General features: G+C 38.1%; 1 protein-coding gene across 1 annotated transcript in view; it reads left to right on the forward strand.

Annotated features, from left to right (window-relative positions):
- LOC149285453 (contactin-4-like) overlaps positions 1 to 19,120 on the forward strand; it is a 53,618-nt gene that overhangs the window by 22,901 nt on the left and 11,597 nt on the right. Inside the window, exons 5-14 of the mRNA XM_089495377.1 lie at positions 244 to 419; positions 5,253 to 5,348; positions 6,205 to 6,408; positions 8,014 to 8,116; positions 8,707 to 8,891; positions 9,180 to 9,316; positions 9,919 to 10,048; positions 10,759 to 10,909; positions 15,553 to 15,680; positions 15,788 to 15,963. Of these exons, the coding sequence (XP_089351503.1) occupies positions 244 to 419; positions 5,253 to 5,348; positions 6,205 to 6,408; positions 8,014 to 8,116; positions 8,707 to 8,891; positions 9,180 to 9,316; positions 9,919 to 10,048; positions 10,759 to 10,909; positions 15,553 to 15,680; positions 15,788 to 15,963 (1,486 nt within the window). The remainder of the gene's footprint in view (positions 1 to 243; positions 420 to 5,252; positions 5,349 to 6,204; positions 6,409 to 8,013; positions 8,117 to 8,706; positions 8,892 to 9,179; positions 9,317 to 9,918; positions 10,049 to 10,758; positions 10,910 to 15,552; positions 15,681 to 15,787; positions 15,964 to 19,120) is intronic.

A 19,120-nucleotide genomic window follows, 5' to 3' on the forward strand; every position in this document is an offset into this window, starting at 1 on the left:
GTAAACTACCTGTGGGCCATTCCTGGCTATTATCACGATGATTTCTGCTCACTTGCTGCTGCTCATTTACTACTACTACTACTACTACATGTTCAACATTTTCATCTCTTTATGCTCTTTTCATGCTTTTACATCATCTGCTATATGGTTCTTGATCTGCCGTGTACACTGCCTGCTACATTTCTCAATTCAGTCTTTTGCTACCCATTCCACTGTTGATGATCTCCAACATTTGTTCTTCAGATGGAGAGTAAATGGGACTCTCTTGGATGAAGCCCAGGATTACAGGTACAGGGTTCTAGACAGAAGTTTGTCCATCAATCCTCCAGATCGGACCCACGATGTTGGGACATTTCAGTGTGAAGCCACCAACTCAATAGGGACCATCCTCAGCCGGGAAGCCTCCCTTCAGTTTGCTTGTGAGTTCTCTGTTATATGCACACAGACACAGAAAAATATGTTACGGTGTTAGAAAGAAACCAGTTGACCCATCTAATTTGCAATATCGAAACACTGTTCACATTAGTACAGCTTTACTGTTTGCCTGTACCACCTCCACTGGATTCCATATAGTTCCTAGTTTCCTACCCTTTCTGTAAATTCAAATTTTGCCTTATATTCGTCATATATTAGAAGTGATACCCTCTTATAATCCCTTAATATATTTAAAGGTTATGATCATATCTCCCCAATCTCTCCTCTAATGTACATTTCTTTGTACGTATGGGCTTTATATAGAGATCCATAAAATCATTTTATTTTCTAATTATGTTTATACCATTATCACCTTGTGCTCCAGACACTTAATCCCCTCAATCCTCAACACTTTTTTCTGTGATTTCCTCACCCTCTATATGCGTGTCTCTTCCAGTCTTTTTATTGTTATTTATTTTTTCAACTGGCTTGTATTTTTCTCTTTGTTCACCCTTATTTTCTTTCTATTCTATTTTTTTTTCTCTTTACCATTATTCCCTGTATTTTTCCTCTCAATTGCAAGGGTTGCTAGGAGACTTTCGTTAATGAGTTAATGATAATTTTCTGTCTTGAACCCCCACAACCCTCTCTGGACTGGTACTAATTAAATAATCAGCATGTTATTGTGTTCGGGTCAATTAATTAAGAAAATATTTGCCACAGTGACAATCAAATTAAATCACTGCATAAGTTAACATCAACAAATCAGACGAGGAGGACCTAATCACCCCAAAGATCTCCAACGGTGACATGGGTTCCAGCAGTGCTATAGTTATCATATACACGGCACGGTGACACCGAACGCAGGACATGGAGAGGGACACATGTTGCACCGCATGGTGCAAAGAGAAAACGGCCGACAGCTGGAGAAACCAGGACCGACAGACAGACAGTGTAAAACAGGGCTCTGACGAGACAGTAAGAGAAGAAACAGAGAACTATCTTGTGAGAGCTCATTTGTTCTAATTAACTAGAACTCTGGGAAAAAAATCAAAATAAAGGTCAGACTGGGAAACCGTATCTTCATCTTGTTACTTCTTAAATTACGATTATATCTCATTAGAATCATGTGCCTCATTGAAAGATTATTAGCCAGGTCAATGATTCGTATTGGCCCCTTATCTTCCTCATTATGTCTACAGCTTAGACATTGCAATGCAAAGTAACTGATTTATAAAAACCCCTTCTTGTGTTCCTTATCATCTCTCGGTATACCATTTTCCAATGTAAAAAATGTAATGAACCATCCTCCCAGCTCCACCAACTCAACAAGCCTTAACACCTTAAAACCTTAATCCATAAACCAATGATTTCCAAAATGCAGAAGCCATGCTATTGAGGACTACAGTCTTCTGGATTCTCAGCAAGCCAAATGTGGACTGTGGTACCATATGGGTGGCTAAGAACCATAAAAACCATATTCTACATGCCATAGTTTAGTCCTTCCTTCCTTACCCCCATCCTGAAGATAGACTTTTTTGAAAATACCACTGAACTTGGCTGCGACTTCAGCGGGGTTCCGGAGTTTACAATTAAATCTATGAAGAGTTTGCCTTCTGCACCTACTTAATTTAAATGTGATGGTATTGATAGCAAACCGCTTGTATTGCGGTAACTGATAAATCAAAAAGGATAACGGCACTTAATAGTTGGAAGAATACGTTAATAGTAGTATATGATTGTCAAAACGTTGGAAGCCGTATCCTTAAAGCCACTAATCCATTCCGATGAAATTGTTTTCCCAGAATTGCTTCTAATTATGGAGGCTTCTAATAAATAGTGAATAGAATAGACATATAATACTCCTGGGGTGGTTAATGCTTGCATAGATGTCTCCTACCACATGTTTTGTTTCTTTTAATTCACGTTTTATTGAGTTTTTTTTGTAAAAAGTCAAATAAATGAGAATATAAAGGGATTTTTTTGAGTGCTTTACGAGGGGATTATATGTTAGAAGTATAACATTAATCTTTGAAAACTATGGACCATTGGGTGTTCATGGTCTAGATCACCAATTATTAACCTCGTCATCGAGGGACACCTACAATTTAGATTTGTAATCTATACCCATATTATCACAATGCCGTAATCCCAAATTCATGGCTCACTGGTGTGCGTCGTGGACAGGTTTTCCAACCTTGTCTGAATATCTCAAGCAGTTTAGTCTCTCTAAATTTATCACGGAATAAGAAATACGATTGCTTCGATCTCCCCGATGACCCAATTTATGGAGTTGGAGGAACTTTTAGGTTATTTTTATATGCCAACACCATTCATCAAGCAGCAAAGACCTGTCCAAATCCTTTGTTACTTACAGAAACGTAATTATCAGTGTGATATATGTGCTGCATATCCCCTGGGCACCAAAAGGGTTAAATCCTAAGGTTGCATTATGAATCGCTATGTTCTAACAATTGGCAAAACATTTTTTTACTCTGAACTGAAACTTTGTCATGCTTACAAAATAGTTTTCCAATTTTGGAAGGCCTAGAAAAGAATCCAAATCGGCTGGATTGAGTATTCCGAATTTCAGTAGGAACTCTTTTGGTTCAGTTCTTTCTCAGAAAGTTGCTCTTGAGGTTGTTTGAAGAGTCCACGGAATTGGCTTCCATCGTAGGGAGAGCTCTTGAAAACACCAAGTGCTTAGTAAATAGACTCTAATATGAGGAAACATGTGCTCCTTTATGCATATGGATAACCTGATAGTTGACACTCCTGAGAACAATGTTTGTGACTGTTCATGCGCTTTTAGATATGGCTGCAGTTGACAGAAGAGTATATGTCGCTAGGGGATGGTAAAACAGAATATAAACCATTATAGCTAATTACAAAGGAATATCGAGAGTTTTATAGTTCAGTAGGGGATTTTTTGTGCGTTTCCTATTTTGTGTTTGCTGCTGGATAACATAATAAGGAAACTAGATGGTGATGATGGTGATGAGGAGGAATTCTAGAAGTCTGGGGTGATCAGGAGCCATGTTGAGGTATGGTAGATACCTCATCCATGAAATCATTAAAACATAGTTGATAAATGCATATTTTTAGACCAGCCTTGATGTTGTCCCACCAGGAGTTTAGGGTTCTTTGGGTTTTGTCCATATTCTGACCATTATCGCAAGTGCTTCATGTATGTTTGGTTTTGTCCATCAAGATCCAGGACATATACAGTACATCAAAAAAAAAATGTGATGGACGTCTGTAAAGTTTTCAGAAGATTCTTGAAGTCAAGTTGCAAAGAAGACCAGTACTTGTTTATATTACGGAGAGACATTGCTTATTCATAATCTAGATAGGAGATTTTTGTAGTATAAGGATGAAAGGTTTCAGGATTACGAGACATTGTCCGTGGTGTATTTTATTGTGACATTAGTGTCTTATTGCTCTCAGACCTTCTAATTCTTTTTTCCGCCTGCATGTGGTTTTAATCCTGTTTGTGGTCCTTTTTGTAAGTTCACTACTTTTTTGAGGAGGTGGACAAGGTTTTATCATAGGTGACTCTATTTAATACGTGTTGCTACATTTAACCAATCAAGGCTCCTTATCAGTTACACGAATACGTATAATGACCTGTGTTATAAGGTGCACACATTTCACCATTCAGTGGTTAAAATGCTTTTTGGAACTAGGTGCAAGAAGACAAAATATATTAGGAATTCATATGCAGCTATTAGACAGCATGACCCAAAAAGCTCATATATATCAAGGTGTTAGAGAAACAATAAGTGTCAAAATCTTTAGAAAATGTTGTTGTTCTGTTGGCTCTATTTATCTAAGAAAAGGAACTTTTAGGTTGTCTTGATATATCAACCCCATTAATCATGTAACAAAAGCCTGTCCAAATCTTATGGGTACACAGGGGAGCCTAATTATCGATTGTTGTGATTTATTTAGCGGCCGGTGAATAGGCTGCACAGAACAACACAATAAATCTGGTTTGTGACCCCGGTGTTGTCTGTGTAACTTTCTTTGTGACATTGGCTCAGCTTGAGAAACCAGATACTTCGGAAAGAAGGATGCTATAGCTTATTACACTATGTACTTAGCAAGCAACGTTCATTCGACAGATCTTTCTGATCCTGGCTTGATAAAGTTCTTTGGACTGGAATGTATTTCTGTGCCCTAACAGAATATCTGGACTCTTGAATGTTTGTATTCCATTTTGGAAACGGAATCCATGAAGACAGAAAATGGGTATAGTTGGGCAACAGATGAAGTACAACTTCTGGGGAAGTCTTGAGGTCTATAAGACCCAGAATGTAAACATTGGGGACAGCTGCTAGGTTACTCCTTTGTGTACCTTTTGACATAATGTATTCTAATCTAATAAAGAAAAGAGTGATGGCGCTACTCAAATAATTATAACCCAGTAACAATATACAAATAAATAAGCTGCTCAACAAGTGAGTGTAGCGACTCTTTTTCTACATTTATAAGAAAAAATAAATAAATAATAATTATAATAAATTAATGAGAAAAAAAACTCGGAGCGCCACCGGCAAAATAAATATAATTAATAAGTGTCAAAACACCAAAAACAGGAAAAAAATATACTAAATTATATAATTGTATGGATGCTTTTTTAAAGCATCTACTCAATTCTATCCTTAAGTATACATTTTTCCTGTTTTTGGTGTTTTAACACTTAATTATGTTTATTTCACTGCTGGTGCTCCACATTTTTTTTTATTATTATTATTATTATATTCTAAGTTGAAGGCCACATATCCTTGACTGCCATGTTTTGATGTAAAATTCTCACCGTTTTTTCTCTCCCACAGACCTGGACTCATTCCAGACCATGACTCGCAGTACAGTGTATGTACGAGAGGGGCAAGGGATGGTGCTGCTGTGCGGCCCCCCTGCCCACTCTGGAGGTAATAATCCGTATTTCATTCTTTAATTTGCTCTGTGTTATTGATACATCCATTTTCCATGAAATCCAACTAAAATTCAAAGGTATCAGACAAGTTCAGCCATGCTGCCGTGCGCATTAATCTTTATACACATCTAACGGTAATACTGTTTGTAAGCCACATTCAGATGTTGACATATACGTATGGCACAAATGAAATCACCCTTGTGATCCTTTTTATGAGAGCACCAGGGGAACAGTTTCTAAATCCAGGGTAGGCAGCACCATGACTGCAGTTATTAAAGAACTTTCAGGGTCAACCAGTGTCTTACTCTGGATCAAGAAAGTCTTGGTTTAAAGGTAGGTGGAGACTTCCACTCACGCGTTCCATGCATTTTATGATGGAACGTTAACAAAATTATAATTTGCACCTGTACTCTGAGTGCACGGGACGAGGTCTATTCTTCTTAAACGTTTTAGATTTAAAAACTCGATCATTTACAATTCAGGTGGGTTACGGGTAGTTGTTTTATGAGAGAAGTTAATAGTGAATCAAGGAGTTACTTACACAAGGGTCGCTACAATGATTCATAAACATGGAATGCCATGGGAAAGATGAAGAAGGAAAGTATATGGTGGTGTTAGTTCAAGGTGGCAAGATTTGGAGGCAAAGAGAACTGAGCGGGTGATACAGCAAATAAAAGGAAAACTGATACAGCAATGAGAGGAAACCGTTAAGAGTGAGCATGATCATGGGACTATAAGAATCCATATATAGATATTGAACTACTAGATGTTCACTAAAGAGCATAAAGAGCACTAAACACTAAGAATCCCGCATGGATCTAATTATTGATGGATTTTCCCATCTTATGCAGAACTGGTTTACGCCTGGATCTTCAATGAGTACCCCCCGTTTGTGCAACAGGACAACCGTCGGTTTGTGTCGCAGGTGACCGGCAATCTCTACATTGCGAAAGTCGAACCGTCTGATGCTGGAAATTATACTTGTGTCGTTACCAACACGGTGACTAACACTCGTGAACTGGGACCAAGTACTCCTCTGACTCTTAGGACGGATGGTACGTAGTCAGTGATCACAGAACATCACTAGGATAAGTCAATAATAATACTGCGCAGCACACAGAAGGCAGTGATGTAGTATGGTATTGAGAGTGCGGTATGACATAAGCAGATTGTAATGCAATATGATATCATATGATAATGGTAATAACATATGATTTCAGTAGAATACAGCATTTTGTGGCACATTATTATAATATCGCCATAAAACAGTAAGTATTATTACAGTAGGGGCAACAGTTACCTGCAGGCAGCACTAAACTATATTGCTATATGATATAGATATCAACAGAACCAGTCACTAAGTAAGAGAGTATGAGATCACTAGGAACTGCATGGCGTAGTATCATGTGAAATTTGAAGGACTCAGTGGGCAGTTATGCAGTTTGACATCAGAAGGACACATTCAGTATGACATCATTGTATACAACATGCAGTAATGCAGTACAGCACAACCAAAATACCGTTTACAGCAATACAATTTGACATCAGGGGCATATTAGAGGTGTTAACACAGTATGACATAATCAGGTAGAGCGGTACAGCATCCAGTAAGCACTACAGTTTGACATCATCGGGACAAAGAAATGGCACTATAAAAAGTAAACTTTTAAAAAGCTGGTCTCATCACCATAGCAACAAATAGGATGGTCTAATCAACTTGTACCAGAATCACTTTTTGTTCATACCCCCCCCATAATGAACAGGCAATAAGGGCACAGAATACACTAATACAATAAAACATTAGATTAGATACAGGCTCACATTTCTGGATACAAAACAAGTCATTCTTACCAATTCTGTTATGCTAAGAATGCATAAAAATTACTTTGGAAATATGGCCCTCACTAGCCATTCTGATTATATGCAAACAACTTGCTTCAAACCATTAAAAAAACAGAAACACAATAATAGCGTTTGTTATTAAACATTTTTTGCCTGGAATGCTGTAGTTTTACTGTTCAGCTCGCTGTAAAAAATTACTGCCTTTTTATGTTTTCATTTTATGTTCTTTATAATTTTAATTTAATATTTCCTGAATAGTACAAGTTAAAAAAGATTTATTTAACATGTTATATTGTCTCATTAGTGTCTGGCAACATCAACTCATTCCATTAGGAGCATCTGTTTAGAAATGAAATTAATATTTCTGATACATTTGCGGATGCTTTGCTGCTATTGTAAATCTGGTTTGTCTGCTATTCTCCTTCAAAGAGGATCTAATCAAATAAAAAAGCCTTAACATAAAAGAAAAGAGACAAAAAATACATATTTTTTCCGAAAGAAAAGTGTTTTTTTTGTTTGTTTATTAACATTTTTCTGTTAGCTATCACTATTTTCTCTCGAAGGACCATTTTTTCTGAAACCAATTTTAAAACAAATGACGTGTATATTAAAAGAATACATAAAATGAGTATACGCTTAAACGTATTGGAATATATCATGATGCGTATTGTATATATTCTGTAGGAGGAATAGAAGGGGTCACATGTAAAGCAATATTTTTAGCACCGGGCTTACTAAATATCAAAATAAGTCAATACAATTATAACTTAAGGACACGTGTTTCATAGTGACCATCCCTTCTCTGTTATGTCCTTTAGGTGTGATGGGAGAATACGAACCTAAAATTGAGGTGCATTTCCCAGAAACGGTAGCAGCCGCAAAAGGGTCTACTGTTAAGCTGGAGTGTTTCGCTCTGGGGAAGTAAGTACCACCTTGGTAAGAGAAGCCGGCGTATAGTAACCAAACCTCGGCAACGTACTGGCCAAGATTTAGCGTTAAGTAGAAGAGGTGGCAGAAGTACGTTTTTCCATAATTAAGACATGAGGCACCAAAGTTAAATGTATTCAACCTTCATCTTCTTACTAAAACCTTCCCTGAATAATATTATTTAAGATTATGTTTACATCTTTATACAAAACTGCTTTAATACCTGGTAAGCATACTATCTTAGAAACATAGAATGTGTAGGCAGATAAGAACCCTTCTGCCCATCAAGTATCCAATTTATGAATACTTTCTTAGTCGCTGGCCTTATCTTTTATCTATTATTTCTATATACTTTCTCTTGATCAAACATCACACAGATAGCTTAGTTTAAGATGTTTGTGATACTTTTTGGTGGGATAATATTTAGAGAGTAAACATAGTCTTCAATAGCTCAGAGGTCCTTTCATCACGTGTCTCGTCACAAGCTTCGTAATAGTGTTCCTTTTTCTGGGACTCTCCAAGATATAAAAGTATTTTAAATACAGATGCTGTGTATCATCCCAACTTTCTCCGTCACGCTGTAGCCCAGTCCCAACAATCACTTGGAGGAGAGCCGATGGGAAGCCAATCTCACGTAAAGTTCGCAGGCATCGCTCCAGTGGGGTTCTGGAGATCCCCAATTTTCAGCAAGAGGATGCTGGACCGTATGAGTGCGTTGCTGAGAACACACGTGGGAAGAACATGGTGCGAGGGCAGCTTACATATTTTGGTATGAAATGAGATACAAAATGTAAAGAATGTTATAAATCGGGGCTATGATATTTCAGAAAACATCTAACCTCTCCATGTTCATCATATGGCGTTCATTTATTCAGCTGCATTTTGTATAATTAAGAAGTCAACTGATTTGGTTATGACCCCGGGCAGTTCCGAGCTGATTTCCATAAGGGAATTAAAAACATTTACTGATTAAGAAGCATTTCGCGGTTGGGTGTCAGTGGTTTAAGTGATAAAGAAATCAATGTTATTTTATGACCTTTGACTATTGACTTTCTAGCTCCACCTAATTGGATTCAGAAAATCAACGATGCTCATATTGCAATCGAGGAGAACATTCTGTGGGAATGTAAAGCAAGCGGTAGACCAAAACCTTCCTACGTCTGGCTTAAAAATGGGCAACGTCTGCAGAGCAAAGTAAGGACAGGGTACACAAGGAACGTGGGGTTCAGTGTACTCATCCTGATTAGAAAACCAGGTCGCGTAGAGTATAAATGAAGTGTATGTCTGAAAGTAGAGTTAGATTGTCAGTAGAGAACGAGTTAGATTATTACCTTACTGGTTCTTCTATTGTAAATCATAGGCAGAAGGTAACGTAAAAGTAGGATAGGCATGGAAATATTAAACTGGTCAGGGTGGGATTTGTGATAAACCAGTAGTGAGAAAATAGGGTGCGTTGGTACAGAGGGCGAATAAAACGGTTTAGGGTACATTGAGAAGATCCTTATAGTAAATAGTATTTTAAATTGGGTCACATGATATTTGGATGTTTCAAAAGCATTTTAAGCCTAAAAAGCCTTAATGTTCCCCTTTCTTTTTGTCTCTTGTGACTCATTCTGTTTGTCCAAACGTCTTTCATACTTTTGGGACATTTTCACATAATTTTGGAACAGAATGCAAACCTGTAGGAATGTCCCATGGGTTTCTATGTTAATTCTAAGCATTTATATCTAGCACATAATTATATACGAACCTTACTGTTTTTCTTACTTTAATCCTCGTCTTCATCTGTTTTGTAGGGACGGCTTCAGATTGAGCACGGAACCCTCACCATCTCTTCTGTGAATAGCTCAGACTCGGGGATGTATCAGTGTTTGGCTGAAAATAAACATGGGACCATTTATTCCAGCGCTGAGCTCAGGGTTATAGGTGAGCCTTTTAAAGTATGATATCAATTTCTATCTACGTGGACAATGGCATGGGCTTATTTCTCTAATAAGAAGGTGACCTCCAATGATCAGCTGCATACAGTTTTCTAAATTATAAAGGTAATCTAAATGACGAGAAGAAGAATGTTCATTTATCATGATTAGAAAAATGTTAGGACTTAGGACAAGAGAAATATAGCAATATCTAAAAGCACTGTTTGCGGAATTACCAATACTACTCTTAATGCATTGATTGCCGCAGGGGAACTAGAGAAGGTTTGACATATAAAGATGTATAAGGCTTTTACAGAGCCATTCTCTTGAGCTAAATGAGCCTCAAAGATAGGATGTGCCTTAATCGGATGTCATCTCTGGTACATGGAGTGAGTTTTATATAGATTTACTATAATCAAAAGTGTTTTCGCAAAGAAGAACCTGATACAGAGATACCCGTTGTACTGAGTGAAGTGTTTCTCAACATGTAATCATTTAAAATATTATTTGGTGATTAAAGGCGTGCTATTAGGTGGTCCATGTTAGGACAAGATGTCATAGGCTAAAACTAGACTGTCAGGGGGTCAGTAGTGGTTAATACGAGAAAGGAGTTTGAACATACATGGGATAGAGAAAAAATGGGCTGACTATATAGGCTAAATGGTACTTATATGCCATCTAACTCTGTGTCTCTGTGTTCTTTGTCTCTTAACTCAGCCGTTGGTCCTGACTTCTCCAAAGCGTTTGTAAAGAGAGTGACTTTGGGAAAAGTAGGGGGCACCGTCCTGATTGAGTGCAAACCGAAGGCATCGCCCAAGCCCACCATCACCTGGAGAAAGGGCAGGGAGCTGCTGCGAGAAACTTCCAGGTGAGGACGCCATAGAAAAGAGGGTCAAAAATTGGGCCCAACAGGTCCAAGTCGAGGTGTCCTTAAAAATTCCTCCACTAAAAGTAAAAATGGCTGCCATCCTGCCCACTCCCAAAAATGATGGTAATTTATGGTTTCCAGACTTTGTTGTAACATGAAAGGGACCCTGTTGTGTTTTGGGATAGATTAAATAGCATTTATATCAATAATAGCATTATAAGATTTAAAATCTGTATTAACAATACATTCTAGGTAGGCTAATTAGAAAATCAAATATATAATCATTGCATTATCTCAGTAGGAGAATGTAAAGCAAACTGCTTTCTGAAATCAATATTTTATTTAACCAAAATACATAGCGTACTTTTTTACTAACTTGCTTTGTTTCTGGAATGTGACAGCTTTCATTAAAGCTTGAAAGCGTTAACTTTGCAAATTTTGGGGGGAAAAAAGGTTAAAGGTAAGTGACTGGGGAGTTTGCAACACGCTTTATAATAGTAAATAATGAGAGCTCTCATTGCAAACAGAAATGCAATAAATCAAAGAGTATACAAACAATACCCAACAAATGTTCGGTATTAAAGCAAGAATAATGTGCCAAAAAATATTCCTGCAAGAGAAGCCATTGCCATTAACCCTTTGCATCTTGGAGGTGCAAACTAGCTTTCCACCAATACCCAGTGCGTTTCATGGACACAATACACAGACTAGATAAGTTGTTTGGTGGTGAGCCACGTACATCATGTACATTGACCACGTTCCTTACTCGTGTGGCCTCCAATCCAGAATCCCCAGGTGAGACTATGGCGAGGTATGTGGGATTCTGAAGCTTCATATGCATTATTCGTACCGTCTATTTTAATTATTATAAAGCAATAAACTGCCGTATTGTGATTTCTAGCAAAGAAGAGCCTCCTGTGAATGACTAAGATGACAGGCGCATAGTCGATCCATACAACCCCCCAATAAGACGCAGACACCAAAATATGATGGACAAGTCCACAGCTTTAACAATAATTTACAAAGTCATTGTCATACAAAATATACCATAATAACCCAGCACCACCCAACCCATGACAAATGGGGGTATACCCAGATACTCCTACACTCTCAGGTTCTGAGCCATAGGCCAAGCTCGAAACCTACCACACCCACATAACAACCAACAACCTTTCGGTAACTTTTACCACCAAAACCCCCATTCATCTCTCCCAACTTGCCCTTGCCTTATACAACCCAGCTGCTAACAAAAACCACCAATAAAATTACATAAAAACCCTTACCTAGGCCCACCTCGTAGCTCTGTCAGGGCCCCCTCCACTAAGCCAGTGGAGAGGGCCCTGACAGAGCTACGAGGGGGGCCTAGGTAAGGGTTTTTATGTAATTTTATTGGTGGTTTTTGTTAGCAGCTTGCTCCTGGGGCTTTATTTATAATACATTGTCATCCAGAGTATTAGCACAAATTATTATATTTTGAAGTTTGTGTGTAATTTAAAATTGTTTTTCATATAAAAGAAGTAATCCAGCCTATAATACATTCGAAAAGTGAGAGTAAGGGGTGCCTAAAGAAAAAATACATGTTTTGTCATTGCAAAGGCCCACCTCGATAAATAACTAATGTTTTGTAGACCTTTATTATACCATTGTAAACAGGGATTTTTTTTTTTGGAATGAAAATTAGATTTTTTCAATTTCATACGTTTATACTTTGTGCCTGTAATCACCGGTCACACATTTTGCCACGTCTTCTGCTCCCATTTTACATCTCCGGCCTTTTAAGGTACATTTAAAGGGGAATTATGAAAAGAACAAGTTTTAGCTTGTTATTGTATTGGACAGAGCCAGTACTCTTTTGTTTTATTTATATATATATTCCTTTTTTTTTTTACGCTTTTGGTAACTTGTGACCTGTCTTTGTGCTGGAAGCTGCCGCTCAGACCTCGCAGTTGGACTGCTTCGGCAGATGTTTTACACAGAGGTGACACAAGGCCGTTCGCACACAATGTATCATCAAAGAGACGCAGCTGATGACACTCAAGCTTTCAATTCTCTACAGCATCTCAGTCAGATTTCAATGGCTTCTTTTAACAGAGTGAAAAAAAATAAAGGAAAGAAAAGAACATAAAATGTAACATTTACATTGATCTAAAACTATCCTACAATAATTACGGCTGTGATTAAAGTTAAATACCATAAAAGAACACATTTCTGACTGTATCCCTTTAAGGAAGAGCATTTATGCCGATCATCTGCCTTCTTCTTTTGACAGACGTCTACCCATTCTACTCCCTAAAGAACCTTCCTAAAAAAGTTAGATCTTCAGATCTATATGGAGTTTGGTACCTCCTGTAATTGCAGTTCCTCTTAAAGATTGCCCATTATGTTTCCAATCTATCCTGTCCTGGTGGAATTATTATAAATCCCTCCAACGTCATTCACAGAGCTGATGAAGTCATTTATCACTGTCTGAAGTTGCTTGTTAGGTCTCTTCAATTCATTGCAGTTCAGTGGCTTCTCCTTGAAGTACTGATTTGCAATTTCCATGCTTCTTCTGAAAAATCTTCAGTTCCTTCATTTTCTTTCCAATGATCCGGTACACTCTTCAATCCTATTTTTTTTTGTACTTACCATCTGCTGTTTCATTACCATCTGCTTCATCAGGTTTCTCCTGTTCTCCTAGTCTCTCCCAAGAAATCTTTCCCCCAAACCTCCATCTGCTTGTGTTCAGCACGTAAGCTCAAAGTTTGACATGTTTTCCCGTAGAAGTCTACAGGTTATTTTGCAATTTGAGGAAACACAGGCTAGTTATATTATTTGAAGATGAAGCTTAATCCGGCACAGATTAGGACAAGTGACCGCTCGTCGATGATGGGTATTAAAAATCCAAAAATGCTGTGAGATTCCATGTTTATTCAACTTTTAACCAATCTTTGGTCATCTCCACCGAGCCTTCTAACTGAGCTACCAGCTCCTGCTCCTCACATACAGAGTTGGGCTGGGGTAGGGTCTGACTACTTTAAATACCCTGACAGCTCCAAACAGCATAACGGCTGTGATCATTCAGCCCCACTCCATTGCTAGATGTTTAGAGGAACCCTGCCAGACCATGTAAGACATTTGTAATTCTGTATAGAAATAAAATCATGCAGTGTGCGTCTATACATATTAACAATGCGCATTAGAGTGATATTCTAGCAGTTACTTTGGATATTATTGGATTGGATTATTGGATACGTTGGATATTATGCTATATTTTGCCATTTTTAAATAGTTGCGCAATCAAATTAAAAGTGGAATTTTCTTTTTAAATGTGAATCTTTACCTCCCCAGAATCCTACAAATTCCGAAGATCAATATAATAAATAAACCTATGTGATAATATTTACGAATTACAAGTAAAAATTATGTAATGAGAGCAGCTATTGTACCTTTCTTTACTAAAACTTTGTTTAATTGCTCCTTTAATTACTTTTTCTAAGCTTTACTGATCTAGAACGGCCAGGATGTGAATTTTTTATCTTTCTGCTTAACTGATAGAAAACAGGACCTTACTTTTAAACCAAATCATTTTTTGGGACATTTTATTTGTTTTTTCGGTACAACCTTAGCCGTGTTCAGAAGGTTCACCACTCTGTTTAGCAAGACAAGAACCCCTTTGTTGAAATTGGTTAACCAATAACATTTTCCCAACAACTAATTATCCTCCCAATTGACTTTGTATTATAAGAAAAAGTAATTTTCAAATAATTACAGTGGTATTTAGTACATCTTCAATAATTTTTCATAGGTGTTTGCAACAACTAAAAAAGACTATCCAACTTTGCAAATTTTTATCTGTTTTTTTGTATTGGTTTCCAGCGTGGCCAGTGCTATAAAAAATAAAACGTACAATGTTTGTGGTGCTTATTTTTCTTTATTCTGATCTTCACAAATGTTTCATTGCTAATGTATATGAGCAGCTTATTCATCAATGTCATACTGGACATAAACAGTGATTCATTGCCTCTCAGCTTAAATTTCTCCCCTGCTCTACTTGATTACGTTGTTGTGGTTCAGTATGTGTGTAGAAGGATACGACTGTCATTAAGTAGCTTGATTTGTGTTTGATGACCATGTCGGATAGCACACTGTGAGGATACAAAGCATAATTTATATTAAAAGTTAATTTTCTGCCGTTAAAAGTGTCTGGAATGGTTCCAGGTCCTCATTTGCTTTCCAGTTGTCCACACATCTGTAACTAGGGTGACTTATGGGTGTCTCCATAGGGAAGGATTTGTAATCATCGTTCCACGCTTTTGAGGAACAAAAAACGTGTTAAAAACTAGGCAGGGGAATGAGATATGTTGAATATTGAGAAAAGACAGATAAAGGGGAAGATGGCCAAAAGGAAATACTTATTGCCATGGTGAATAAGAGAGAGAGGAATCAATGTGGGGGAAAAGTAAAGTATCTGAGAAAAGAGATTGTTTGAGTAAATGCACCCAAATATAACTTCTAGCACAATTTGGTAATGTTAATGTTGCTCTACACCAAGGGTACAAATGTTCTTTTCTCCCATTAATACTGTGCTTTTCTGTGCAGGATGCTTTAATTTAGATGTTATATCGCTTACTGTATTCAGTTCATTCTATTTGTCGTCACAGAGTCTCACTTCTAGATGATGGCAGCTTGAAGATCTCTAACCTAACCAAAGCTGATGCCGGGAGTTACAGTTGCACTGCCAGCAATCATTTTGGGACTGCAAGCAGTACTGGGACACTTGTGGTCAAAGGTGAGAAAGAACCCGTTTTTATGAGATGACACAATCAGTCCCAGAGCTCAGAATGAATTTGGTGACATCTAGAACATCATTGACAACATTTACTCTCCATCTTTTAGAACCCACGCAAGTACTCGTGCCCCCTTCCAGTATGGATGTCACAGTAGGAGAGAGCATTGTCTTGCCTTGCCAAGTGTCACATGACCACTCTCTGGATATCTCCTTTTCCTGGGTCTTTAATGGGCAACTCATTGATTTCCAAAAAGATGGAGAACATTTTGAGCGTGTCGGGGGAGTAAGTATAACTGGAGCAGTGTGTACAAAGAGGATGTGGCCCTTCATTAATGTGTGAAATGAGCTTGGCATTACCCTTGTGAATGAGATGAGCCCGTTACTTACACCATTTGAGTAAATGGAACCTGCAGCTGCATTTTAATGTAACCATGCCATCTTCACTGGAAGTAAAAGAACCATTCTAATGTTACATGCAGTCAGTCACTGACCGTGAAAACAACTGCCTAATGAGTGTAAGGTCAGCCAGTCAATGATCGCGGCAGCAGCCAGCCACTGAGTGTGCGTGCTGCCATCCAACTAGTGTGAGAGGAACCAGCAAGGAGTATGAGAGCAGCCATCCAACTAGAGTGAGAGTAACCAGCAAGCAGTATGGGAGCAGCCATCCAACTAGAGTGAGTGGGACCAACCAAGGAGTATGAGAGCAGCCATCCAACTAGAGTGAGAGTAACCAGCAAGCAGTATGGGAGCAGCCATCCAACTAGAGTGAGTGGGACCAACCAAGGAGTATGAGAGCAGCCATCCAACTAGTGTGAGAGTAACCAGCAAGCAGTATGGGAGCAGCCATCCAACTAGTGTGAGAGTAACCAGCAAGGAGTATGAGAGCAGCCATCCAACTAGTGTGAGTGGGACCAACCAAGGAGTACGAGAGCAGCCATCCAACTAGTGTGAGAGGAACCAGCAAGGAGTATAAGAGCTGCCATCCAACTAGTGTGAATGCGACCAACCAAGGAGTATGAGAGCAGCCATCCACTGAGCAACTTAAAATTAAGTGATTTGGCTAGTACACTAACAGTGGCATTTTAAGCATATACTGTAGATTTCTTAAATTTAAAACCGTATCCCTCGTATACCCAAGTATAATTTTCTCCTGTGCTAAGTTTTCCTTGAACCTAAATCCTTGTAGATTAACAGCACAACCTTGTCCTTTCATTAAATACCGTAGACTTCGTACTGTATACCCCACTCGTTGTGTGATCTTAGACGCTGTTTCACTAGTAAAACCGATGTTAAAATGACTGGGCGTTCCACCCCCTCAATTCCGTTTCATAAAACTGCTGTCAGGCCATGAACACCATACAAATTATCTTCCAAAAACCTGTACAGTACGGAGACAACCTTAAAATCCATCGGCCATTTGTCTGTCTAGAAAAGGTGAGAGTTTTGTCTATCCAGCAAATATTAGAAAACTGTCCCCTTTAGTTCCATCATTTTTTTTGCCTTTATATTAATAATAGTGTGTTTAGTCGACCTTATTTATATGTCACAGAAAGCAGCCTCCTTGGACTAGCGCTTTCCAAATAACTACCTTATCTAAAACGTGATAAATGTAGTTATTATAAATATTTTCAGAAAATGTGGCTCGGACTTTTCTTGGTGTATTCTTCTAATCTAAAAATCTAAAAATTTTACTCAGGACCTTAAAACAGGAGAGAAAATGGAATTCATCTTTTTTCACAATATGTAGGGGCATTAGCAGGAATGGGCATCTAAAGAGGACCGGAATCAAATATATATATATATATAGATATATATATATATATATATATACAGCTTGGTCAGAAAACAAAGTGAATTCAAAAAAACACCATCAAAGGCAAAGATATTGGGGGTTCAGTCACACTATATGGCCATATATTGCTTAGCCTGCCACTACTTTAAGGTACCCCAAGTTTGGCGAGTCCTATATCATTTTTCATGGCCTTGATGCTTACTAAGGAGCTGAATCAGTGGGACTGCTTTGCATTTAAACTCAAAAGAGACTCTCAAGCAGTTTGAAGGCCTTCTTTGGACACCATTAATGAGACTCCTGTAGAGGAGTGTGTGCAACCTAAGAACGGTTGCTGGAAAACTTTTGGAGGGATGGCTATGGTTTTATTCTTTTACCATTAGAATCTTTGCCATAACCTGAAGTAACTGATCTGGACCCTCCGTGGTGTATACAAAAGCGGACATAATGGCTATATCAAATGTAGTGCCGATCAACAAAATTTCTTGACCATGAGAGATGGATATTTCAGCTCAGAAGGAGGAGTGCAGCAAGAAACCACCAACTTCAACCACAATTTGTGTCAACGTTTGCATCACTCACCATTATGCCCTATTTATGAGTCTCCACCTGTGGTCTCAAGTACATTTAAACAACTCACAATTTCAAGAGTACTCGGGACAACCTCTCAAACGGATATTTATGGAGCCAGGTTGCTGCATTCCATTTGACTCAAAAGAGCTGGATTGAAAGCCTACAATGCATGGGGACCACTAGGCGATATACACCAGTTAATAACCGCGTGCTTTTCTACGCGAGCCACGAGCAACTCAACAAGGATTTTCTGCAATCGCTCTGCCCTTAGGAGGATTGACCTTATTTGAACAATTATAATCTCAGAAGACGTTCAATAGGGGATTAGCATTTTTTAATTATGATTTCTATCCAGGTCATTGGCTAACCTAGAACTAAATTGGATTTTATTTTTTTTTTAACCTGGATTAATCTTATCTTCCAGCTACGTCCACCAGCATTTGAACTAGCCGGATTTGACCTTTAGTATTGTACTAGATCTGTTGCAGAGAACAAATTGCTCCGCTGTCAGTAAACATGATTTCTTCAGTGAAATGTTATTCACTATTGTTAAGACCTAGAAAGTCCAAGATGGTCTCTGGAATGCTGTAGCATCCATACTATACATTGCGAAATGCTCTAGAAACGTTACAAAAGAAAGACCAAATATAAATATATTTTTATTGACAAAATGTACAAAAATAATATAATATATTCTAACATTTGGTTGCGCTACGAGGGTGTTGTACCCCATGGCTTATTGTCCACTGTCATAGATTGTCTGTATACCAATCAACAGAGGCAGAAAAACATTAAGATTAAATTCTATGATCGACAAGCATGATGTAATATTGATTGTATGGGGAAAAACTGTACAAGTTTGGACTTCACAGGTTCCCTGAAAATATGTGGCGTACCTTGGCTTATCCCTTTTTTAATCTTGTTCAAGTATCTTTTAAATGGAATCCCATCTGTGAAAGGTATTCAATGTTTCAAGGGCATGCCTTCCGTTTCCCACCACTAACTCAGACTATCAGCTGTGGCAAGTGAGAAGATAACAAATAAAATATGTTAAGACACCAGTTTGGTGATCGGCAGT

The sequence above is a fragment of the Sceloporus occidentalis genome, unplaced genomic scaffold (genome assembly GCF_023333645.1).
Source record: "Sceloporus occidentalis isolate IW3139 unplaced genomic scaffold, rSceOcc1.0.p SCAF_79, whole genome shotgun sequence".
Classification (NCBI taxonomy): domain Eukaryota; kingdom Metazoa; phylum Chordata; class Lepidosauria; order Squamata; family Phrynosomatidae; genus Sceloporus; species Sceloporus occidentalis.